The sequence below is a fragment of the Anopheles arabiensis genome, chromosome 2 (assembly GCF_016920715.1).
Source record: "Anopheles arabiensis isolate DONGOLA chromosome 2, AaraD3, whole genome shotgun sequence".
In the NCBI taxonomy this organism is placed as follows: Eukaryota; Metazoa; Arthropoda; class Insecta; order Diptera; family Culicidae; genus Anopheles; species Anopheles arabiensis.
The window spans coordinates 83,027,108-83,053,561 of NC_053517.1; the positions used below are offsets into that span (position 1 = coordinate 83,027,108).

Consider the following 26,454-nt stretch of genomic DNA (forward strand, 5'->3'; position numbering starts at 1 on the left):
ATCTCCGCTACTTTCGCTACTGTCCACTAGATGACGCTAGCAGCACTCTGCAAATTTGACAACCATCTCGCGATGACAGCCACCGCAGAGCCGTTGTTTTGAATCAAACGAACTGTGGCTGTGTTGTGAACAAGCTGACCCATTGCGCTCCAAACACTTTTGCGAAAGAATTGCGTTTCCCACCCCGAAATGGATGAAATAATGCGCTTCAAAGCGTGGGCAACAAAGCTCGGCTGCCCGCCGGAAAAGATTCCGCCCGATGACACGCTGAAAAAGTGAGTAAGCTGTACTTTATCGCACGTCGCCAGAAAACCAAGCTAACAAATAGATGGCATTTCCACTTACCATGGCAGGTCGTTCCGGGGCGAGCAGAGCACCATGTTTCACCACATCATGGAAAAAGTGCGCTCGCGGCAAGAGATTGAAGCGATGCGAAGGAACGTGCTAACACACAAGCTGCAAATTTACAAGAAAATGGACAGCATCGTGGCGGTAAGGGCGATTCAAGGCAATACATTTTCCATTTGCTACAAATTGATGGTTTTCCTTTCTGCAGAATGCATCCTTTAACACATTGCCCGTGGAGCTGCAGCGCTACATGAAGGTGCAAAAGCTGAAGAAGAAAATTGACGAAACGCGACACCGCATAAAGCAGTCGGTTGGGAGCTTCGACTCGTTCAACTTACAAATCAAAGAGAAAAGTGAGTAAGAGTAGAGGTTTTGCTTGATTTTCCACCGTCTATAACCACCCACCCATTACCCCTTCTGCAGACATCCAAAAGCTGCAGCTGATGAACAAGCAGGAAGAACTGTACGCCAAGGTGTCACTTTACCTGGCCCACGAAACCACTCTGAAAGCAAGCCTCGAAAAGGAAGCCCAGCTTGCCCAACGCATCGAACGCATTATGCCCATCAAACGCTCGGATACGTGCCGGCCAGACACGGCGGAAAAAGCTATCGAACGGTGCATCGAGCTGCTCGCACGGTTTTACGACAGCTTCCAGGACCAGAACCAGGAAGCGGGCTGTGCGCTGCAGGAAAAGCTCTGGGCGGACCTGCGCGAAGCGTTGCGCGGCATCCCGAACCATCTGCTGTGGAACGTGCTGCTAGCGATTAAGGATCGGCATCTGCGCGAAATTGCCGAGCATGAGAACCGGCGCGACGAAACCGAACACGGCGTGACGCTGTCCGATCTCGATCTGCTGCAGACGAGCATGACCAAAATGTACACCAGCCACGTTAACGTGTTTCTCGACGTGGTGTCCAGCCGGAACAAGGTGAATGCGGCCCGCGTCGAGTACCTGGCCAAGTATACGCCGAGCGCGAACGAGCTGGAGGCCAAGATGGCCCTGCTGAACGTGATGGACGACGAGGCGGAGGAAGCGCTGGAGGAGTATCTGGTGCAGTGGAACTCGCGCGAGTATAACCAGGGCCAGATCGACTATATGGTGCGCGAGTGTGAGCGCAAGCGGCAGGAGCTGCACGCGTACACGCAGCGGGTGCAGAACCACGAGCAGCTGCTTGGGCAGCTGCGCGGCATTTACGGCCAGATCGAGGAAATATCCAAACACATGGAGGCGGAACTGCACCAGGTGCGGCAGATCAAGCAAAAGGTACACTACACCAAGTACGTGTGCCAGCACACGGTTCACACGATGCGCCAGAAGAGTGGAAACAATCACAACACGCTCAACCTGAGCGATCATTCCTTCAGTCGAATGGACGGTACGATGCTGGGCGGAGTGGGTGGTACTGGCGGTCCCACTTACAGCCCGGCCGTACTGCCCTCGTTCGTCCGCGAGCTGGAAGTGTTCCGCCAGATCCCGATCGCAAAGTACGTTTCGCACTCGAAAACGATTCTGCTCAGTGTGGAACCCAACCCGGCCATTTTCTTCGAGCTGCCGGCCGTACTGGCCCTGCTCCCTTGCACGGGTGTTAGTGCGGAAGTGTCACTGAAGCAGTTTGCCGAATTGCAGGAGCTGGAACAACACGCCCAGGGCTCGACGGTGGATTCGTGCACTGTAGTGGCACCGGCCTGCGACCACGACCAGCTGGAGCAGCGATGGAAGTCCAACCATGGCAAGATTTGCGAGCTGCTCGATAAGATCGAAACGCTGACGAACAGCTCGCGCCAGACGATGGACAGGGTGCGGCTGTACTACAACTTTGCGCTTGCCAACAACTTGCGGAAGTTCGTGCCCCCGACAAAGCTGTTTAACGGCCGCAGCTACCGCGAGTACGAGAACGAGTACCTCATGTACTACCGGATGATTTATGGTTTCGGTGCGAACTGAGGTAAGCGAACGCTTTTTCAATGTTTAACAAACAAACAATAAATGTAAAATAAACAAACTCACAGCTGCGCATTCATATCCTTAACTATTCCTACTAAAAGTCTTCAAGTATCATTTTATTAAAATCACACAAATACACACATAGAAAGCTTATCACATAACTTAAAATCCTATACAAGCGACCGCTTCCTCCGCTGCGAATCGAGATCAATGACCTGCATGTCTCACACACATACACACACACACATCTTGGCTAGCCTTCCACGCCCATGTTGTAGTCGGCAATTTTGGCCAGTATCTTCTCGATGTCCTCCTGGCAGTGGATGCCGATCTCGTGCAGATCCTTCTCGCACAGGGTCAGAAACACGTCGAAGTTGATTTCCTCCTTCGTGAAGATGCGTATGTACTTCTCCAGACCCATGTCCTTCAGTATGTTGGACACGCAGATGCGATGCTCCAGCTCACGCTTGGCCACCGGTGTCACCACGTACACTTCATCCTCCTTTGGCGATCGTTTGTACTGAGGACTGCGCGTGTACGCAAAGGAAAGAAGGAAAGAAAATAGGATGAAACACAAAGCTCTGATACACGCCCTCACACACACACACTTACCGAATCGGTTTGGCCAACAGGTACGTCTTGCCCACCACGTCCTGACGCTCCGTAGCCCTCGGTGTGTTCATACGGGGCGAGATGCGAAACGTTTGGCTTAGCTCGATCGGTGACAGCTCCGGTGACGGTATCCGGTCCTGGTGTACCATCGGCGAGAAGCTGCGCCGTTTCGAACGATTCTTCGGCTGCTTGTACGCCTCGAACGATACGTCCGCGGTGCAGTTGCCGCTCGGGGAGATCTTCTGTATGATCGGTGACGGTTGCAGTGCGGTTGCGGGATTTACCACAGCGGTCAACTCGCTCGCTGATTATGGGGCGAGGCCAAAAAAACAAGGATGACAATAGGGTTTAAAGAAATGATCTCCAGCGATTAATGTGTTGCAGCGTACCTTTAGATTTTGTAGTAGCCATTATAAAAAGACACAGTACACAGGGGACACACACAAACACACAAAAACAATAGAACGAAACAAAAACGGCTAACGGCTAACTATCTGCAGATTCACCCCGTGCAACACACCACACACAAAGCCGGGCAGATTAGTAAAGCGGCTTTTTTGGGTGCTGGCAAAATGGAGGACAGGAAGCAGGATCCGACTACCAACCTTGCGGGGCCAATGGAGCGATATGCCGTTTAAGTTTACAATGGAATCGGGCGATCGGAGTTGAGTGTAGACAGAGCTTGTGGTGAATTTAATAAGGAAATTCCCATTAGACAAAATTAGATATCAATGTTCCGATCGAAATTCTGGTTAAATGTATACGCTCATTCTAATGAAAAATGAGATATGTTTTTAAAATCGCAGATGAATCAATTTGCAAAATTGTAATTATTTAATTTATAATTTGTTCAAATTTATAAAAATTGAGAAAATTCTAAAAAAATATTAAATTTAATTATTCGCTCGAGCAAAGAATTCCATGTATAATTTCAAAACCTCCTTTCTTCGCACTCCTGGGGACTTGAGGCTTATGGTCGAGTGTTTACGTTTAATATGATCGAACGATATGATCGAAGTGATCTAATTGATAGACGTTCTTTTTCCTACTAAATTAGATCCAGTTTAATTCCCTTGTCGAATTGAGTTCTTTTCCAGAAGAGGGGGTAAATTGCTATCATTTGTTTCCGTAGGACCTTATTTATACGGCGACCGATCATCAAAATGGCCGTTACGCAAAACAGAAGAATAAACATTTTACTGCAAGTTCTACAGCACTAAAGAAGCATTGGTGATCTTAGACGAATTTCTAGTCTGCCGGATTCTTTCCTATCCGTTTCTCACCACATTGTATTTTTTAACCTTTGATAATAAATAAAGTAAAATGGATTATTTGGAGTTGTCTCGTCCGGAATAGTCTGTACTATATTTTATTCGAGTTCAGATACTTGACGAATGCATCTGTATTACAATTGAAATCGACTGGGTTAACGGAGGAACCATAGCTACAATAGATAGACTAGTTCCAATCCAACTTTGCTTGTGACAAAATTAACTCGTCTCCGAATAAAAACCACGCACCGACTACGCAATTCTGGACAAGTCGTTGATTGGACTTGACCCGACAAGAACATGGACGAGTTCAAATGACTACAGGCGAGTTCACGCGATGAAAGAAGAATCTTTATGACGACTTAGGGCGAGTTCAAAAGACTCCGGACGTTTCGAGACGACTCTGTAATAACCCATATGACTCCAGACGAGTAGAGACGACTTTGTACGAGTCTATGCAATTCCGGACAGATACAGCTGACTTTGGATGATACCATACAATTACAAACGTGTCTAGACGACTTCGGACGAGCTCAGATGACTCCGGACGACTCCAGATGACTCCGGACGACTCCAGATGACTCCGGACGACTCCAGATAACTCCGGATGACTCTAGATGACTCCAACCATTTCCAGGCGACTTCGGACAAGCTCGAATGATTCCATTCTAGTCCAAATAACTCCGTCCAAATCCATATGACTCAGGACGAGTTCAGACGAATGCGGTCAACTTCCGACGAGTCCAAACGACCCTTGACGAATCCAACTGACTTCAGACGAGTCCATGCGATTTCTTCTTTCAGACGACGAGTTCAACCGATTCCGGACGTTTAGCGACGACCCTGTAAAAGCCCATATAACTCCGGGCGAGTTCGGATGACTCTGGACGAATCCAGACGACTCCGGACGATATCATGCGATTGCAAACGTGTCTTATCGACTTCGGACGAGTTCAGACGACTTCTAACGAGTTAAGATGACTTCGGACGATTCTAGATGACTCTCGACGACTCCAGATGACTCCGGACAACTCCAGACATCTCCAAAGACTTTGGACAAGTCCAGAAGACTCCATACAAGTCCAGAAACTCCGCACAAGTCTTCATGAATCCGAACCAGTCCTGATGACTCCGAACGAGTCCAGATTGCTCCAGACACCTCCAAACTACTCCAATCGATTCCCGAGGACTCCGGACGAATCCGAACAACTCCAATCAACTCCGTACCCGTCGTAACAAATCCGCATCTTGAATCTTCCGGGACTTCGGTTTGTATCGTAATCGGATTGAATCAACACCAACCAAAATTGCTATTTAAGAGTCTTTCTCGCTCAATTTGTATAAAAAATAAATTCAAACACTCTCTTGATTTTTAATATTTGTGCATTTACTGACTAGAGTAACTTATGTCTAGACTATATTACAATTACACTAAAAAAAAGAATGATCATTTGTGACAAAAAAGTGAGTAAACTAAGTGCCTGTTTCAGTTAGATAGTTAAGATAGAGTAAGCTTTGACCCGGCTCTCATGATCAACTCCCTTAAATACAGTTCTATTGTTCTTCTTTCTATTAAACCTTGTAAAAGTTATTTAAGCTCCTCTTTGTACATGTACACGGCTGTACACGTCTGCCACTCTTTGTCTCTGTTATGTTGTAATGTTTTGGTGTTGCTGCCCCCGCTGCCACTGCCGGCCATCGCTCAGGGTTCCGTGTTCCTCCCGCTTTAAATTGAAGTTTTTGGGAGCGAAAGCAAAAAAAAAAACATCATCTGTGCAATACTTTGGAGAGCTAGCTTATGGTAACTAGGGTGCGCTCTAGTACATTATAAATCGAGATAAATTAAACGGTGCCTCCCCACGCCCTTTTGATCACTCCAATAACTAACAAAACCTCCCCCTTCCCCCCCTTTCTAGTAGTCAGTTCTTCGGGTGGCAGCAAGCCCACACCCCCCACCCCTACCTTTGCTTGACGTTTGATCTTAACCTGCGCTGCTCATAAGCTCATCGCCCTTGCCAACCGGACGCGGAAGTCACGGTACAGCATCTTGCCACCGATCGGCACGCGGCTCAGGTACATATCGAGGCTCATCAGGCATAGGGCCTTCCCGTTCATGGGGAACTTCTGCGCCAGCTCGGGACTGATGTCGAGCCCCTCCGATTGGGCCAGATTGATCAGCCACGTCCACACGTTCGCGCGCGTCCAGTCCCGCGGATCAACTGGCAGCCCATCCGCGCCGTACTGGATCTTCTTGGCGCTGGTTTGCGTGTGTCCGCCCGTGCCCGAATCGCCGCGCCCATTAAGGTTTGTTGCGCCACCGTTGCTACCGTTGTTGCTCGCACCGTTGCCCGAGCCGTGATTCCAGCGCCTTTCCGCCTCGTTCGTGAGCACGCTGACGGCGGAGAGGTCCAGCGGTGGGACGCGCCATTTCGTTGCACTTTCCACCTGCATCCTGGTGATTGTGGAAGTTATCTGGAAAAGGCAAAAAGAGAGAGAGAGAAAGAGAGATGTTTAGAAAGCTTCGAAAGCGGAAGGAAAGGTGATATGCGCGCACACTGCGTTAGATCAATCATGGACCATGGAGTGACACAATTTTGTTTGGTGGAGGCGTCAGTGGGGGGGAGGTCGAACAACAATCTGTGCGCAGAAACAGTGTCACAGCAGTGAACAATTGCGTAGAACACGCGGGAACAGGAAAAGTCAACCAACCGACCACACAATGCACACGCCGATCGTGTAACAACCAACGACAATCGGACAACAATGCGCCCATTTGCACGCAGCCAGCGGAAATGGTCCGATGTGTAACTGCCCTCAGGGAGGGGTGATAGTCTTTTGTTCCGGTGACAAAACTCGATTTCGTCATTCCAGGCTTCTCTCTCTATCTCTCTGCGTGTGTTGTAATGTCTATCTTCCTCTCGGAGGTTGTCGAATTGCGTGAGGAAGTCCGTCAATGGCGGAGACCTTGCATTTCTAGCATGATCTGGTTGGTGCATATGGGGCTTCCGCAGCATCGGGCTTTTGTCCCATTGCCCGGGGTTTCCTCCCACCATGGGTTGATGCTGCCGCTGCCGAGATGAATGCACTTCCGGGCAGCAAATGACCGAAAAGGTGTGATCGATCGAGCAGCTCTCTAGCAGGCGATCGGAATGTTGGATGCTCACAGTTGGACCTCCAGCAGTTTCTCCGGGTGTGTGTGTGTGTGTCTGTGAAGTTGTCATCAGAGAACACTGAAGAGATGACCACCCAAAGTTGGAGTTCGCTCCAGGGCTACAAGATCTTGTCACTTCCCGTCTTGTTCCCGAGACTGGTTTGAAAGCGAACCTTTCATCGCGCCCTCACTAATGGTGTGTGTGGGTTCAAAATCCGTTCCACCAGCGTTCCAAAACCCACCCATAACATGCCGACACAGACAGATCTACGCCGGTGATCTCGTTCAATATCGGACCGTTTCCATCTTTGGAGCATTAACCAGAACGGGAAATGATGAGGCGATGAGGCGTGCTGCGAACGACACATGTGTTTTTTTTCCCAACCGCAAACGCTTGTTCCAATGGCGCCCGCGGATATGATGCTTGATGTCCGGATGTCACGGATTCGCCTGGGAAAGCGGAAGCAGCTTCTGGAGATGCGTTTCCTTGCTTTATGCCACCCCGGCCATTCCCGCCAAGCGCTCCTTTCGGGAAGGCACAGACGACATCTCAACGCATCCCGGGTGGATCCCGGAAACGGATGCCAGCTCTTCTCGCTGTGGTCTGCCTTTTGCCCCTTCTCAAGATCGAAGGAATGTTTGTATCACACGCTGCTTGTGTGTGTTTGACGAGTGTGAGCGCGTTCGTGAAGTGATTCAAGTGGCAAGATTGTGACGCCCATGTGCGTGGTTTGATCTTTCAACGTACGCAGCACTCCGTCAGCGAGCACCGGCTTTACACCCTTGCCGGGATCGACGACCCCGCGCGGTTGTTTTGAATGGCGCTGGGAAAATAAACACCACACGCTCTCTTGCCACATCGTCCAGGCGCTTCATGCGTGTGCAGTTTTCCACGGGGCGTGGCCTGTGACGTGAAGTGCGACAGTGCGTGATTTTAGTGAAGTGCCAACAAGCGACCGTGTCAGCGCGGAAATTAGTTGGCTCTCGATCAAAGAAGATGGGGATTTTGAGTGTTTTTAAAAGGGTCGAATTGGTTTCCTCCCTCAACTTTCTCGACTTGTTGACGTGAAAGTTGACGTTTCTCGACTTCTTCTATCTGTTTATATTTAAAATTGAGTTTCTATTGGTCTTCGACTTCCCCTCCTACATCTATCTCCCCTTGGTTTGATTCAATAAATTGATTCAATTCGACCAAAGTCCGACGTGCGGCGTTCGATGGCGCGTGTGTTGCGCACGGTTGCGGCTAATTGAATTCATTCGCGACCGGGACGACGAACACCCACAGCCCACGCAAAAGCTACGTGTGCGAGCACGGGGGTTTCCCCTTGTCGGATATGCTGCACCCCCTTGCAGCATATCGCACACCGGAAATCAACGGCGTGTACACGCGAGATCTCAAAATGCGTTAAATCGCAGCGCGCGTTCGCGCTGCCGCGGAATGTCAATGCGCGTTAAACGCGCGCGCGGGTGTGAGAGATAGATAGAGGCTGAAAGAGTGCGGGGTGGTGGTGAAACGCCAACGTACGATAGGCGGGTACGTGTGTATCGGCTGCCAGACAATCAACGCCAGACAGACGGACGGACCGACCGACGAGACAAGCAAGCGACCAGACCAGACCAGACAGATAGAACAGAAGCGAAAGCGAACGACACAGATAAACAACACAAAACCGGGACTTGTCAATGGAGGAGGCTGTGGAATGGTGGCGTGTGAGTGCTTAACAGGGAGAAGTAGCGGTGAGCGAGGGTCTAGAGTTAGAGCCACGCAATGCCATAGAGACGCCGGCGGTTCGGTGCAGACGCAGACGAAGTTAATAAAATTAAGCAATTACCAGGGATGAACCTGGTGGGAAGAAAGATGGACAGGAAATCTAAATTCACATCGCACGGAACATCCCCGAATCTCCGGGTGCGTTTGTAGCGATGGGTAAGCGGGAATAGATTCGTTGATTCAGATGACTCCAGACGACTCTGGATGACTCTAGACAACTCCGTTTAATTCCAGATGCCTCTCAACGAGTCGTGGATCCATTCTGGCTTCGAGTCAATATCAGTTTCGAATCTAGACGACTAGACTGTGACGACTACGGACAATTCCTGACGGTTATGGATGCATCTCGATGACTCCCTACGTGTACTAGATCCAATCCGACGATAGCTGTGAAAGACTGCCGGACGACTTTAAACGTGTCCAGACAACTTTGGATAACTCCCGCCGAGTACTGAATTCACTCAAACTCCGGCTCTCTGAAAAACTGAATCAAACTCCGAGTCAAAGTCGGATTCGAATCCCAATGACTCTGGACTACTGCAGACCACTTAATCCTACTCCGGATGACTTTCGTTGACTCCCGACGACTCTAGGCTCTACTCCAGATGACTCCCGACGAGTCATAGATCCACTCTGACTCGGACTCTGAAAGACTGAATTCGACTCCGAATCTAAAATTCATCCGAACAACGCGGGGTTACTGAAACGACTCCAGACGTGAATTTCTTATTGCATCGAAGATAAATCTGCACATTTGCACCTTCATTCAAAGCCATTTGGTATGATCCGAATTCACTAAGAGTTGTCCGGACTTCGTTTATCCGGAGTTTCGTCCGAAGTTGTCGGGAGTTGTCGGGAGTTGTCAAGAGTCGTCCCAAGACGTCGGGAGTCGCCCGGAGCCGAAGGAATAGTTTGCAATTTATCCATCTCTTATGCGTCAGTGTATCGTTGCTTCACGTTTGACACACGCAATGTAAACATCAGAAATTTAGATAACAAGATTCCAGTTCAAATACGTCCTGTTCCTAAGCCGTCATCAGCGTCATCTTCAATCGCCCTCATTTATCAATAATTACACTGCTGCATCCTTCCTCCTCCGTTCGATCTAATTAATTCCAAAGCAATGCGCTAATGGGCCTCAAAACCGCCTCAAAGAGCAATTCCTCTCACCACGGCCAACATCATCCTCCCAGTCACGTACTTTGAATGGACTTCCTGAATGGACCGATTCCACGCAGTTGGCTACCGGCACTCGGCAGGGACCACAATACACGAATCAACTTCCTTATTAACGTCGTCTCGCTGTGGTATTCTCTCTTTTCTCTCCCGCTCTCTCTTTCTGTGTTCTCCTTTTGTGCAGCAGATGCACCGGAGGCAGCAAGTGCGCACGTTTTTGTCCCCTTTTTCCTTCCCCCTTGGCGGATGTTGCTGTGCTGTTGTACCCACCACCGTCCGCTATTTCACATCTTTTCAGCGCCACACACGCACACAGGGCGTTTGTTTCATTTCCTTCGCTTTCTTCGAAGCGAACGAAGTTCCCAAACACACACAAACACACCACACGCGGGATCATCATCACACGCGGGAGCCGCGAGCCTTTTAAGCCCGTTTTCGTCCTCCTTCGTCATCTTCCTTCGTCTCTCGTTAAAAAGGGTCTCCGGGTTTCGCTTCCTGTTCTAGTATGTTTCCTGCCCTCTTCTTTCGATTCGTTCCGTGCGGCGTTGGGCTTCCTGGTGCGTGCGTCGTCCTCCGGGATTCCTTTTTTGTGTGTATACGACAACGTTGTTTTTTCCCGTTGCTGTTGTTCTTCTCTCTTATTAATCTCTTTCACCATGCTCTCTTCCTTTTCCTGCTGTCACGGGGTTTCCTTTCGACGCACGGGGCTTTTCCGGTGCGTTTGGTTAAAGAGACCACGGCTTAAACCGAACCGAAGCAAAAAATAAACCATTCCCATTCTGCTTTTCCCCGGCTCTCCACTGACACTCCACTGCCGTGAGTTTTACACGCGCAAAGCGCATTCCAAAACATAAATATAGATCGAGCGCGCGAGCGCAAAACACTTCGGCAAACATCTCGCGCAAAACGCGACCACGTGGTCGGGGTGCCTCTTGCGTTCTCCGTGCTACTATTACGCAAGTGAGCAGGAAATGGTGGCGCACAGAGAAAACAGCATGCCGGTTGGTTGGTTGGTTTCTGTTTCGCACACCAACCAACCAGTGGAAGAATCTGAACTATGTCTCCAAAGTGTGGATTTATGATCTGTGTGCTGCGATCGTCGTGATGCGCTTTTCTGTGCACGATCAAAGTCTAATAATGCCAACCCCCGACCGGATGACGGCCATCCGGGCGTTCTCTGTTTGTGTGTGTGTGTGCAGTGTAAGTGGGAGAGGCAACGGAGCGACGACGAAGTTCGGTTTACGTTGATAGTTATGTAATTATCCTATAAAAAAGCGTCGCTTCCCGGTAATACTTTTCCTGTCCCAGCAGCAGTAGAAGCAGCAGCAGCAGGGGTCGTCGGATGTCTGCTTCCTTTTGCCCCAATGCCCGGATGGCGTTCCTTCAACTGATTCTTCATAGGCCGTCCCCAGAACTTCTTGGCCGGTTTGTAACAATCTTCCGCTTTTGCTTCTCTTCTGTGTTTCCTCTCTTGCCCTCTCCTGTTCCCACAAGAAGCGCCCTCGTGATCCGGTTACCGGCTCTTTTAAATCGGTATCTAATGGATTTCGTTCCAGTGTTACCGGGGGCCCACCGTTCATGCTTCATGGTCTGTGCGGTTGACTGGGGCAGGGGCCCAAGGAGTAGGGCGGTTCGTAGATGCAGTGGAGCAAATGTTGCTCCAGTAAATCTCCAGCCTTTTGTGGGCTTTATCCGCTCGGAATACTTTCCATCCCGGGCGGCTCTTTTTCTCTCTTGTGGCTCATTGCTTTCTGGAACCTCGGTTCTGTGTGCGTGTGGGTGAAGATTTATGTTCGCGCAATCACACGGCAACAGGGAAATGGAAACTAAATCCTTGCCAGGGTGAGTCTACACGACCGGCTCTAAGAGCAAGCAATAAACCTTGTTTTATCGCTTCTTATTCCGGAGTCTCCCGGATCGGGTGAATCATGAATCAGGCTGAAGCGAGGATCGTGTCGTCGATCTTATTGGATTGTGAGTCTTGTGAGCGTAGCTTGCGCATGCAGTATTAAATTCCAAGGAGTTGCTGCAATCGTTAAACTCTACCGTTTTGCTTTACGGCTGTTTCCGGTGCGCGCACACAACACATCGTTCGACGGAGCGCCAAAATCCGTTTGCTTCTTTGCTAACCCAAACCCAAAAAGTAGGTGAACAGCAGCGCACTGTTGTTGCAACTTCCAGCTCCGAGCGGAGGTTAGTACACAATAATTCGCAATGTAGCAGTAGAAGAATGAGAGAGAGAGAGAGAGGGGGAGGGAGAGAGCCACAACATACACACAATGCAATGAAATCTAAACGTTAAACGCAAAAACCAATAACCGAACGGAAATACTTTACGCATCTATGGCGGATGGGCCACAGGCGGATGTGCTCGGTAGTTGCTGTTGTTGCTGCTGCCGGTGCTGCCGCCGTTTCCTCAATTTTCTATAGCCACATGTGTGCATTCGGTAAGACGCGGTCCTCCGGGCCAAATCGGGGTCGGTCCCAAGGGGTCGTTGTAGTTACACTTCCCGTTTTGCTGCTGCCTGTTGTGTTGCCAAACAAAACGGATGTCCTCCGTCGGCGCACATTGTGTGTGTGTGTCGTGATTTAAGACAGAGTAGCACAATTTATGACTGCGGGATTGGAATTGAATTTTACTCCAGACGCTACTCAAAAAAAACCCCAAACGAATTACGACCTAAAACTAGAGTCTTCAGAGACGCGACGCGACACGGGGGTTTGTCGAGATCTTCTTCCCCAGATATCCCCAGATGAGTCAAATCAAACATCACAGAAAGCAGGCCTTGGAATTGAAGATATCAGGAGTGGAGCCTTCCGTCTGCATTTGTTGTGCTCGAAAACAAGCAAATCCAGGCCACACCTGCTGGAAGCAATTGTCAAACGTAATTACAAACCTCGCCGCTGGAGACAACCGGACAGACACCGGAGTTCCGGCTGTGTGCTTTACGTGCAAACAGGGGGAAAAAAACGAAACGTAACGAAACGAACGAACAAAATAAATCAACGCGCACACTCATCGCGACGATCGAGCCGTTGTCGATCGACATGATCCGCAAAGTATGACGGATGTTACCTCAGCGTGATTTAGGTTTTTCGGGTCGGAAGGGGAGGCGGAGGAAATTACGATTGGACATTTTGAAAACTGGGCAAACTCTAAAGGGTGAGAGCAAGACAGAGAGAGAGAGCGATGAAGAGAGTTTGAACGGAAAGGCCGCTCCCGGGTTGAAGGCCACCGTAGAAGGGCAGGAAGTTCCCTCATTGCGTTACATGCGGCGATCTCGTTTGGCGGTTGCTTTGTGTGTGTGAACAGGAATATTAGTCTCATTTCCCACCAACTCTCAATGCGCTGTGTTTAGCAATGTTTGCCTGCCAAATTACAGCTACCACATGCTGTGGTGCAAAGAACGATTTGTGTGCGCTCTTTATTCTTCCATCCAGAGTTCACGTTTTGGACGTCCGGAGCTCTCGCTTCCGGCTGTGACAACAGGAACCTTGCGCTAAACGGGCAATGGAAAACCACACAAACGTCGAACGGCATCTTCATTCCCGGGAATTGCATCCAAACCTACTTGCGGCAGCAAAACATGCTGGTTCTCGCTTGCCAATCAAGCGTTCCCGCAAGTTCCTCCCAGTCCCGTGGAGTCACACAATGTTAAAGCGAAAGGAAATTGTGACATTTTTCCCCACGCGCTAATTGCACGCTTCCTTCCCGTGGTGGTTCTGCTACAGCGAGAAGAGTGAGCCATCAGCGCAACCGATCATGCGATAATTGCACCGATCGGTTCATGACGCTGCTCGATCATGGTCACCGCTACATCCGGTGGCTGGGTCGCTCTCCTGCTCTCCCTCTCTCTTTCTCCCTCCGCTCGATCGCTGTGTTTATATGCGGATAAACAAACAAACTCGTATTGCTCAAGGTAAACACGTACGGACGGGGAAGACGCGTATCCAATATCCGAACGAACAGCAAACGAAAAAAAAACAAGCGCGTTAATCATTCATGCCGCTAACCACCTCCAAAACGGTAGCCAAATTCGCCGTTTTACCCGCCATAATTACCCTGACGCAGTTTTGGCTGACCGACATTCGGTCGGTGCTGCCCGGTGGCGTCACTTCCGCTCACTCCGTTCGCGCGTACGTACGTGCGCGTGTGTACAAGTGCAGACAACCGCAAAACCGTATCGAAGTCAATGCTAAATGAGGTGTGCTCATGGTGTACGGACAGACAGAAGCAATAAAAAAGGGCGTTGAGCATAATATGCCATTCTCTCTTGAAAATTATGTTCTGCTTCAACGCCATTCTCTTCGGTGGTGTCGGTCGGCTGCTGCGAGATCATCGAAGTTCACCGAGCCACTTGCCCGCAGAACGACGCGACGCACTTATCAGTGTGCCCTGTGCACCTTTGTGCAAAAATCTTCCCCCTCGAGCAGTGCGATGACTGATTAGGTACGTCGCTTGACTCTCTCCATGTGCGACGTGGGCCGACGCCGGTCGAGTTAATGACATTTGTTCGACGTTTAAATTACCGGCGCGTGTCTCTGGCATCCTGTCGCACCGACAGCCGAGACACTAGACATTGCTTTCGACATACCAACGCAGGCGGAGGCTCATTTCTGGTTCATTTGCTTCGCTTGCAGCAGTCGTCCTCCGCATTAATTAAGGTTTTGCATTTGAAACAGTACGTACCCCTGACACGAGGAGTTTTTAAAACCACTGAACCTATCAATTTGAAAACACTCAAACCGGGCGCAGATAGGGCCGGTGTCGGTTCGTCTTCACATAGAGATTGGCGCCAGTCAACCGCGGCCAGTGTACGGAAGTTTGGTTTTTTACTATCAGCACGAGCAGCAGCAGCTCAAATTCGGTGCATGGATGCCTGATAACCCTCCAATTTCCTGCACTCCCGCGAGAAAGGAGAGGTCTTATGAGATTGTTTTTCAACAGCTTCTAGTGTTTGTTTTTTCTGTTTTTGTTCCCCCAAAGTTCTCAATACCAGTACGATTTGATGTCATGTCAGTAACCTGCCAGGGAGAGGTTCGATACGTCGTAATATTTCCAAGCTGCTGCAAAACACGACACTCCAAGAGCGCACAACGCAAGAGGAAACGATGACTCAAGTGACGACTCAAGTGAACGAATGGACGATGAGAAAATGTGTGCACAAAAAAAAGGCTGGCCTGCCACCGTTTCCATTAGCACATGCACATTTGGGTGGGATGTTGCTCCAGTTGCTGCAGTTTGCCGACGCGTAATATAAGAGCTGGTGCGAAACATAATTCCCAAGCCTTCCACTCTTCACTGCGCCCGAGCTTGGTGGTTGTAGACCCGACTAGAACGTCACAACATCGCATGTGCCTCAGTCTCAATCCAACTCCTGCTCGGAGCCAAATGGAAGTAAGAATAGGCTGTGGGAAACGAATGCTTGCTGTAAGCCAAGTCGTACTCTGCCTGTCACGGTCTCCGCGCGCGCACTGATCGCATTGTTCTTGCGCAAAAGCCGGCAGCAGTTTCTAAGGCGTCTCTCTCAAACTGCTAGATCCAACTTCTAGCTGCTCGGTGGTCTTTGCAACACATCGTGGAAAAAAGGAACCTTAGCCCCAAGCTCACAGAGTTGTTCTCACATTTCCAACCAAAACCGAGGAAGCCCCCCCGGGGTGGAGAGGGAAACCGCGTGCGCGGAACGAACTGGAAATCCGCCGACCATAACCGAGATGCGGAAACCCTTCGAAAGCCGTTCCGTTCTCGTCGTCGCTCGCAATAATGATGTCGATCGCGGGGAGGTTTTGGGAGCCGCAGGCGTGAATCGAGGGCAACCACCGTTATTTACACTCCAATTGTTTGCCTGCCGCAGCAACACCCACTGGAGCCGGAGTAGCAGCTGTTGGTGCGGTATATACGTCTCTCGTACCCCCTAAGACGTTCCCGACCGCTGGTGGAATTAATTCCACATTAATCTAGCCCTCCTTTGCTGCCAGGTGAGCGATCCCATTACGGGAATGCCTCATTTCCATTTCTCCGCGAGCGCGGTCGGCCTGGAAAATTCACCTCATCTCCAATGCGGCCAGCAACAGGTTGGAAGATGTTCAAGATTTGGCCGATCTTCACCACCAGCAGCACCAGCAAATTCCTACCACAAGCACACACACAGTGATGTTATCCGATCGATCGGATTGTGCACACCCTCCCACCTTCGTCTAATTTGGAAAATAGTGTTTTCCGATAGGCACTCCGCTCGTGGAACGCGGCTAAATTATTGTTTATTTGCACCTCCAAGGTTCGGAATTTCGTTCCTCAGCTGTGTTGCGCGCTCTGTTCCGGTCCGGTGAAAACGATCCTAAGCTGAAGCGTGAGAGAGATTAAGACCATCGCACAAGATCAGCACACCTTCGCATTAGAGAGCGCGCGCTGGTGCCGCAGGTTAACGTACGATAGATGGGCTTTTTTGGGTGGTAATTAAATCATCATTTTAATACAAAAGGGTTTTCTGGGTGCGTACAAAAGCTTCAAACGTGGAATAGAGATTTCATGATCTGGAAAAAATGGGTCTTAGTTTCTGAAAGTCATGTCCAACAGACAAACCCCAGCCTGAAAACATCGACGTATTTAACGCTTCTGAGACGCTTCGTATTCCTATTGCTATTGAGGATGTGACGCTCTGCTCTGCAGTAAATTGTTAATAATGCTATCCGCTTTTCACCTTTGGATGCTGTGCTGTTTTTCCCCGCACAGAGAACGAGACCACACAAAACCTTGGGAAAGAATTCCTAGAGTGTGCCTTGGCCCGCAAATCAAGCAGCGCCGATGGGATGGGAAGGAAATTCCCCAGTTTTCTCCCCCAGTTTCCAAGCGATCTTCACACACCATAACATCCCGGAGGGAAGATCGCAATTTTCACATCATTTCCAGACCACGAGAGCGTTTTGATGTGAGAGCACACACACCCATTGCGGCCAGCAGCAGCAGCAGCAGCAGCAGGCGCGTGATCGTTCAGTTCCTTTCCGCTAATAGACGGTGTACAGTTACGGCGGGTGTGAAGGTTTTTTTCTTCTTTTTTGGGAGCAAAAACCGCTTTTTCAGTTTTGTTCGCAAGACTGTTTTGGAGTTCGAAGTTTGATAAAATCCGGCATAAACCTCCGGCAAAAAGAAACCAGTGCCATATGGTCATTTGAATGCACCGCAACGCTAGAATGCCGAATTTCCTTTCGTAGACTGTATGTGCGTTAAACGGCACATTTAAGGTTTTCTGAGGTTGGTTTTCGCCTTTGTTTATGTGTTTTCGTTTCTCTTCCGAGGCTGAGGATGAATCCACCCAACCAAAATGGTTCCAAAATTTGGAGATGTACAACAAACAACTTCCCCAAGGTGTGGTAAGCGTCAAGGTGTGTTTTGTTTCCATCCATCAAAGTACGCCAACCACGTGACACACTTTACCTCCAAAAGCTGTGGCGAAACATCCATTTCGGGTATACGGACTGAAAAAATTGGATGCGCTTTTTTGGGTATGGAGTTTTTTGGGTGCTTTTTTTTGGCTCAGCATGTCACTCTTTGGGGGCATTTTTGGGGCGGTAATGGAAGGTTCGTTTTCAAATTGCCTGCTAGCCCGTCCAGGGTGAGACGTCATAACAAAACGTCGGAGGCTCGTGATCGTGCCAAAGCCTGCTGAGTAAGGCGAAATTTTTGAAGGTTTCGTTTTTTACTCCAAATTTGTTTATGTGTTGCTGTCCCGCTCTTTAATCTACTTTCAATTGAAACGCACTACCGGTTTCGCGATTGAGGTTATTTTAATTGATTCTGGTGAAATCATATGTTTTCGTTCCTTTCTCAACGCTGTGACACAATTTCCCTATCGGGCGAGACAGTGCCACCAATACCAATCGACTGGGAGCTGGATTGTTCATAAACTTCCGCCGCGTTATCGCCTGTTTTTTCGTCGGTAAAGCAATACAATTCAAGCTTTTGTGCTTGTTTGGTGATCTACGGTTACGACATTGTGATCGCAACGAAATCGGGCACGTCCTAGAGAAAACTGGGCCATCGTGTCTCCTCTGCAGCGACGGCGAAACGATCGAACGCACCAGCGAGAGTTAAGCCGAGTTCTCATCTGGAAGGTACGATCGTGTAGGCTAAAATTAGAAAAATACACGCGAGATGAATCAATGTGAACAGTGCGCCGTGCGCTGCCCGTTGAATGCCCGTCTTCTGAGTCACGGGCGTAAGGGCGCTTCCAAAAATAAGTATCCACCGCGCAGAGTACCTTTACTTGCTGCGGTTCGTATGTCTTATCACGTTATCTTCCTGTAGACAACGGGGGTCGTTCAGGGCCGACCGCTACCGTTATCTCCCGTTGGGGTGAGGTAGGAGCGGATGTTAAAACCCGCACCGAGTTAAACATGCCGAGTGCATCCGCTGACTGTGGGCAACAACAACCCGACAGCCAATGGGGTAGGCAAAAGGGTGCGGGCATATTTTGATAGTTTTTTTTTGGGGTGTTCTCTTATATGGATTAGTGTGTGGCCGGTTCCTTATACGGGTAGGGCAACGGAAAGGAATTACCAATGCCGATGTAACAACCATCGATGGGATGAAAGGGGACTTTCACCGATTGAAAGTGTTCGTACGAGCGTTTCAACATTCAATTAATGATCCCATCGGGAGTAACTACTGCTCGAATGGGACCTACCGTGATTGATCGGTGTCATTTCCGGTAGCTGTCGCTAGGGTTTTTCGAGGAGTATGGCTCATTGGAAAAGGAATATCAAGGGAAATTCCACAACAAACGCTTAGAAGTGGTTATTGGTATATCGATATGTGTCTTTGAGTTGTCTTGGGGTAAATATGAATGTGGCTATTCTTGGGTTTTAATTAGTTCCAGAACAACGCCCCCTTCTTCCACGGTTTGATGCATGACTAACAGATGGGCTGTTCATTGATGAAGTCATCAATCTTCGACCGCGCGTCATGTTTGTGCATGAGAGCAATAATTGACTTCTGTTCCAGCGAACGCTTCCAGAAGCACAACCAGACCACCCAGAACTATCTCTAGAATTGTAAAAGATCGTCCAAAAAGATGACGAAATAGGAGCGTATTCCATTAATGCTTGACACTGTACAGATGATGGAGCTATACTTGATGCAGCTCTGAGATTCTGAAGACCGTATTACATTTCAAATAAAGCTCTCCTACAGGTGATGGTAGAGTTCTACAGCCTGAAGACATCATAGTTTGGAGATATGCACCATATGCACCACAGATAGCTGATCTCAAACACTGTTGTTAGATATCTCTAAGACAAAATGAGGTACTCCTAATATAAAAGAGATATTTCTACAAAAGACTTGAATCTCAAAGACTATGTTTCCAAAAATGATGCCCAAGAGATAAACCAACTTCAACTTTAACGCATCACTTCAACATAACAAACTCTTTTTGAACTTCAAATTCAGATAACAAGACAACCTTAACGATAATTTGTTGATTACGTAAAACCTCAAAACTGAAATCTCCCTTAAAAGCGTCTATAATTCAACCCATAATCCAACAGAACCGCACGCTTCGCCTTATCTGTATCCCACAGTTCTTTATCACCGCTCGAATAATCGTCGATCATTAGCGTCCTCATCCGCTGTGGCCGTGATTTCATCTCAAACCAACCAACCAAAAAAAACCACTCCCTCCAACAGACAGATCCGTCATCCGTCCATCCGTCCGACTTTTCCCTAATGATCTAATTTCCCTTTTCATTCAATTTCGCCACCGGCCTGTGCTGTGGCACCGGACAGAGAGACACACAAGAAAAGGGTTAAAGAAAACCGGAAGCAACCCGAAAGGAAGTCAATTTCGTGATCGATTCTCTCGTGCTCCGTCGTGCGCTGTCGGCATGGTGGAGTGGTGATGCATCCGGCACCTCACTGCGGGCCAGTGAGCGCGCGCGCGCGCATGTAAACAATCACCACAGTCTTAGACGACAGCCTCGACAGTTCTATATTTAAACATTTTGCGCGCGCTTTTGCGCGCCAACCCCGTCGTCGTCTGCTGAATGGAATGCTCTATCCTCTCGTGGTGCTGCTGCAATTATGCTCTTGGATGATCCCCCTTAAAAAGGTGTCTGTGTTTGCTGCGTGCTATCCAAAAATTAAATTTTGATCACTTTCGATCGTGATCGTGTAACGTTCCAAAGCGGATGGAAGCGAATGGTGGTGTCCAGTGTGGATTGGGTTCTATTTCAAACAGGCATCCGCCTGGTAATGTTTGCAATGTTGTTGTTGTTGTTGTTTTGGAGACGCGAGAGACGCGCCGAATTAAAAACGAAAAAGAACACAACAACTGTTCTCGACGCTGCTGAAACGGAAGCTCTGAAATGAAGCAAACGATCGCGCGTCCGCTCGATGATGCTTCGGAAATGGATTTTGATGTGTTTTTGGTTTGCGTTTTTTTTCTTCACCCCCCATCCGCCCGTGTCTCTCCTCGCTTCGGGAGATGACCACGGATGAAATTTTGGGGGGAAATTTGAGCTGCTAATGGTGGTGGTGGTCCATTTCCCGACTCGCTCATCCCGTGTACGTGTGTGTTTGTGACGCGGTCACTATGTGAACACGCACGCACGGAGCGCATGCACGCACGGGCAGGAAATGTCCGCATGCGTGTGCGTGTACGCGGGAAATGAGTCGACAAAGTGCGCCGTCCGCGCGGCAAATTAGGCGGGTAAGGAGACGGGGCGGCCGGGTCACCGCAACAGTGAGCGGAAGGCCGGGTTTGGTCACACGGTTTCCGAGCCGGAATGTGAGACCTTCAATATTATTAGATCGGCCATACGCGCGAAGGAAGGGGGGGGGGCGGGGGTTTGGTGCCCTTTTCGCGATGCGGGAAATAGAGTTTTTCCTCCGCATGTACAAAGCGAAAGAGGAGTGAGAGAGAAGTGGAAGCAAAGCGTGTGTGTGTGTTTGTGAGTTCGTTGTCATCGCCCGGACGGATGCTTCAAATGATCTTTTTCCTCCCATTTTCTAGCAGTTTGTGGTTTTAGAAAATTCGCCCCATACGCTCTTGTCGCGTCTCGCCTCAGTCTCGCCTTTTGGTTTTTATCGATTGCCCAGATCTGGCAGGCACGTAAATTGAATTAGTTTTCCATGTTTGTGTGCGGGTTTTTCTTAGAAAACCGGGCTTGTCTGGTGTGATTAATTTCGGTCTTTGTTGATTTGCTGCTTGATTGCGTTGCTTACTGTCATGGTTTAGGGTCGATGGTAATTAATTTAATTTATCTTATACTGTTTCAGACTTATTCACATCTTGCGGGCATTGTTTTATCGTCAACAAAGCTCGATTAAGGTTTCAGTTACAGCAGTTTACAATTGATTGAACTGAATAAATGATAAGAATGTATCTGAAATCAGTTCTATTGGTATTAAATGATCCAACATTAAAAAACAGACCAAAATAATCTCTTTTTTTTTTTACTGTAGCCTTATTTATGTTCTTTTTTGTCATTTTACGTCTTTGTTTAAATAATTCTTTTTTTTTTCTTTGAATGTTTTCTACTTTTTGGGGTTTTTCATTGTATTCATACAAAATGTCAATTTGTTTGCCTTTTTTTAATTCGTTTTTTCATTGTTATTAATTCCGTTATCAACATTATTTAATGAATAACACTGTAAAATATCGGTTATTGAAAATTCATTATCAATCTTTGTCTTTTCTTTGTCTTTTTTTTGTTTTTATATATAAAACATTCTTACTTATTTTCTTTGTCTAATTACTGTTCAATTTTTAATTAAAAAATCACTTATTTGATTGCTTTTTTCATGTTGCAAAAATGGCCGGTTATTTTTACATTGTTATTAACTCTCTTATTAGCATCTGTCAAATGATAATTCGATCAAACATCTCTGTAGTTTAATACCAAGTGTAGTCTATTATTTTCCTCCATTTTTTACATGGATTGACGTGGATGTTTAAATAACTATAATCTCTTATTGTTACTATATTTTTCATTGTTTTAATCAAATATAACTTATCTATTTTATGTTTGTTTTTCATTGTTATTAACTAATTTTCCTATTTTTTCAACAAAGGTTTGTTAAAGGCCCATTTTATTAATATTTTAGCGTCATTTTTTATTCCATTATAAATGTTCATTTGTAGATTCAGCCTTGCTTAAGTCCTCTACAAGTTGCTAGTTCAAATATTATTGAGACCTTGCTCCAAGTATGCCAACTCCATCCTGACTGAATTTAGAGAAGTCTCAATTAACACCCGTCTTAAAACCCAATGCGTTTGTTTATTTTCCTTCCATTTTTGCATCTCCCCCTTTGCCATCCCTCCCTTACCATACGCAAACAACCACCAAAAAAACGCAACCATCAATGCCTCCGGTTGCGACTTCCGGCTTCTCTTCCGCCGCGCACTCTCGTTGCAAAACGGGATGGTGTAAGATTTTCGTAAATTAATAATAGATTTCCTACGCTCATTAAAACGCACCCTTACAGAACGCAACCCTGGGACGGCGAGAGGAAGATGCTGGTCTGTGGACTGTTCTTTCCTGTTGGCCGTCCGTGTACATATATGCTCAAAACAAGCATGCTGGCCGCTTTGGTTCGTTTGCCACCCATTTCCCACTTATTGGCTGTGGCCACTTGGCCAGCAAAAGGGGAAAAGTTCAAACGCCGCGATCGGGAAATGCGATCAAACGGCTCGACAAACAACAACAACAAAAAACCCAAACCCGGATGAAGGGCGGACCTGCGTTCCGTGGGCCGATCATTTTCTTCACCTTCTCATTACCGCTACACCATGGCTACCAAAGGGCGCCCATACACGGCACACACAAAAAAGAGGAAAATGAGCCGCAGCAGTAACGAAGGATTGAGCCGAGAAAATGAGCGTTCTTGTCAAAAGTAGATTACGCACAAGTCGCAAAGAGGGGGCCACTTATTAGACGCCGGCCGGGTTGTTCGTTTCCGTTTTCGGGTTTCCAGTTAACCCCTTCGACCGGAACTGCCGCCGCTGCCGCTGCTGGGTGTATAACAAACGGCGGCAACGTTTGGCTTCCCAACCAAAGCTGAGAATCCCTAATCCAATTTCTCGTTTCCATTTCCATAAATCAAAGCCGGTGGTGACGAAGAACGTCGGTCGTCGGACGGATATGGTAACACACACAGACACACGCGCCCATATGTGGTGGCATTGGATTGGACGGGGAAAAGTCCGGGAAAAGTGGTTCTGATCGATTTCGACTTGAACACGCAACGAAAAAATGGAAAGAAAAGTGGAATTTCTTTTTGCAGCTTGCATTCCCGTTTTGCACCGCCTGGCCAACATATGGTTTCGGCAGCCCATTTCCTGGCTTCTGCGGAGCGATCTTCTGAGGCACACAACAACACCACACGCACATGTTGGCGCATTTTTGTCGCTCAATCGGCACCCACCCACTCGAAAGCCGTACAGTGTAGGGTGTAGGTGCCTCACAACCACTTGGCCTTTCGGGAACCGGGGACTTTCGAAGCAATTCAATCGTGACGCGACGGACCTCAACGGAGCAAAGGAAGCAAAGGGGAAAGAAACGAACGTTCCAACAAACAAACACAAACGGTTGTATTATCCCCCAAATGGACGAGGATCGAGATGCAGTACGTGGTTGTGTTTAAGTCTGCGCCCAAGCGTACGGCGCCCGGAATGGAAGCAATTTCAAAGATTTTGTTTTGCCTTGCTGACTTGGTTTTTTGTTCGTTCATTACTAAGCGGCACGATTTAATTTTGTGCAAACATTTGGAGGGTTGCGAAGAAGTAGGGTACTGACTGATTGAACGTGGGTGAGTTTCGGGGGTATGGTGTGTCGATGAGTTGATGAGTCGATTTCTCCAATTACACTTTCAGTAGAAAATAAAAGAAAATGTAGGTGCACGGAATTTCTCTGTATCGAGCGGCGTTAGGTGTTAAGGAGCTTTGACTCATAACGTCGCGGAGGGTTATTAAATGAGTCTCCACTTCGTTTTTCAATATGAATCATTTGCTTTTGCTTTTGTTTTGAAAAAGATCTGGTGTAAAATGAGCCTTTGTTTTGTGTAAAATTATGCTTCAAATGAATTTTTAACAAGTAGTAAAGTATGTTATAATGACACCGATCAACCAAAAAACATCAAACACTTATAAAACGCAATCGTCTTGGTCCATGATTGTTCTATTTCAAAAAAGAAGTATGTTTGCAATAACTTAAGCTTACCTTTCTTGTCTGGAACGAACTTCAAACAGAATCGGAAGCCGTTTCGTTTCGTTTTACGTCACCAGCGACCGGCAATCTCAGCACCCGGTTTGCCCCGGTCGATCGGTTGCAGATGTTTCCGGTTCGATGGTGGAATAAATCAGCCGGCGCTGCTGCTTTAAAGATGCTGTCGCTCACCGAAGACGGCCTGTGCCGTGTGCCCTTAACCGACTGGACTGGAGAGAGAGACACACGCACACACACAGAAACACGTGCCAAAGGGGCTACCCTGTCGTTCCAGCCAAGGAAAGCAAGCGCAACGGACAGAACAAAGTGGGTGCAAATATGCGTCTACCGGCTGCCGGCAACCGGCCTCCTAATGCTGCTTGCGTGATCTGGATGCGCTCGTCCCGCTCGTCACGTGATTCTCCTTTTTGGTTCCTTTTTTTTTTGCTGTGTTTTGAGCTTCACCCCTAAACTGGCCAGTTGGTTACGAAATGCGGGACCCAGCTGGATGCTTTGAAACGTTCGTTTTACAGAGATTATCGAAGGCGCACTGCTGGATGATGACGATGATGGTTGGACTCACACTGTTGCACTCTTGCAACCCCGTTGTTGTTGTGCTATTGGTGTGCAAGGTATATGATGCCGTGCCGGTAGCTGCCAAACACTCGACAGATGTTTCAGTCGAAAGATGTTACTGCTTGTAGGGTTCTGTTTTTGTGCTCACTTTGGTACCTTTAGCGCCGGAGAACACCGGAGTTGCTACACGTGGCCACACGAAACACGATACAAACACCCAAAGGAACCCAGAACGACTTGTATGAGTTGTGGCTTTGTTTTTTTGTTTGTGCTCTCCTTCTCCAAATTGATTATCGTATTTCTAATTAGTTCATGGGCGAGTGATTTCCTCGCCGGGTGTTCGCTGCGCGTTTGCTGGTTCGTTGCGCGAGGTCTGTAGAACACTTCCCGGAATATGATTAATTTGCGCTCTCAAAAAAAAAAAATAATAAAAAGCTCAATCTTTACAGGTAGAATCGCTCGCGATCGCGCACGTCTTATCGCTAGATCGTTACACCGGCAAACTGTTTTCTTCGCTTTTCTGCGCGCGTTTCACTTCACCGAATCGGGGTTTATGTTTTACCACTTGTTTCCGCTTGCAACAAGCGCTGCTTTTACACCTCAAGGCTTAATGTAATGGAAGCACACACACACACAAGCACACGCAAGTAAACCGTGCACAAAGTAGCTAATTTAAAACATCACACACTGGCGCACTGGAATCGCGCACACAACACACGACGTTCGCCCTCGAGCGGCCCAAATTGCTGCTGCACTTTTGCAGAACTCCGTTCGCACAAACTGCAACGATCGCACGCCAAGAGCACACAACGTGCACACAAACGCAAACGATCTTGTTTCTGCTGTCGCGAGAACTAAACCACCAACTAACACCACTGCCGATGCTGCGCTGCGTGCGATGTTTGCTTTCCGCGAACGAAGGAAGGAATGAGTGGATGTTTATGCTCGGCTCATGGTTTTGTTTGGTGCAACGCTTACGATGTAAGTGAAACGGGAGAGCCGGATGGTAGGGCGAGAGAGAGAGAAAGAGCGAGCTGGCCACACCGGATAGGCACTATGGGTTAGGATGGCGATTGCGCGAGAGCAAATGTTTTATTTATTTGTTTATTTTATTTAAATTTTTCTTGTTACTGTAGAAATGTGTGTGTGTGTCTCAAGGTTAGAAACTTGAATTATAATATTTTAAATTCAATCCTTGGATAATTCACTGAAAATATTCCTGAAAAATACAACAGGCCATAGAAATAGCATAAAAGAGCTTTAAGACGGTTTTACTTCACCTTGATAAAGCTTACAGAGAGATTTGAATAGAATTGATTATTTTCATTTTATAAGTATGACAAGAAGAAATAAAAGCTGAAGTTACAGTCTGAACTCACTAGCTGACTTCGTTTGCATGCC

The 26,454-nt window shown here is 48.0% G+C and overlaps 3 protein-coding genes across 3 annotated transcripts; 1 reads left to right on the forward strand and 2 right to left on the reverse strand.

The window, feature by feature from the left end:
- Positions 1–114: 114 nt before the first annotated feature.
- On the forward strand, positions 115–2,356 carry LOC120897051 (augmin complex subunit dgt5). Its single transcript, XM_040301659.1, has 4 exons — positions 115–275; positions 354–492; positions 557–701; positions 772–2,356. Exons 1-4 carry the CDS (start codon positions 190–192, stop codon positions 2,292–2,294), a joined length of 1,893 nt encoding a protein of 630 aa, XP_040157593.1. The 5' UTR covers positions 115–189; the 3' UTR covers positions 2,295–2,356.
- Positions 2,357–2,366: 10 nt separating this feature from the next.
- Positions 2,367–3,512, reverse strand: LOC120897052 (ankyrin repeat and SAM domain-containing protein 6-like). Its single transcript, XM_040301660.1, has 3 exons — positions 3,296–3,512; positions 2,907–3,210; positions 2,367–2,821 (listed from the first exon to the last, which is right to left on the reverse strand). The coding sequence occupies exons 1-3, from the start codon at positions 3,315–3,317 to the stop codon at positions 2,548–2,550; spliced, it is 600 nt and encodes a 199-aa protein (XP_040157594.1). The 5' UTR covers positions 3,318–3,512; the 3' UTR covers positions 2,367–2,547.
- A 2,028-nt stretch (positions 3,513–5,540) lies between these two features.
- On the reverse strand, positions 5,541–25,964 carry LOC120896358 (ETS homologous factor). The gene is made up of 2 exons (XM_040300406.1): positions 24,493–25,964; positions 5,541–6,649 (listed from the first exon to the last, which is right to left on the reverse strand). The coding sequence occupies exon 2, from the start codon at positions 6,626–6,628 to the stop codon at positions 6,173–6,175; it is 456 nt and encodes a 151-aa protein (XP_040156340.1). The 5' UTR covers positions 6,629–6,649; positions 24,493–25,964; the 3' UTR covers positions 5,541–6,172.
- Between the last annotated feature and the right edge of the window lie 490 nt (positions 25,965–26,454).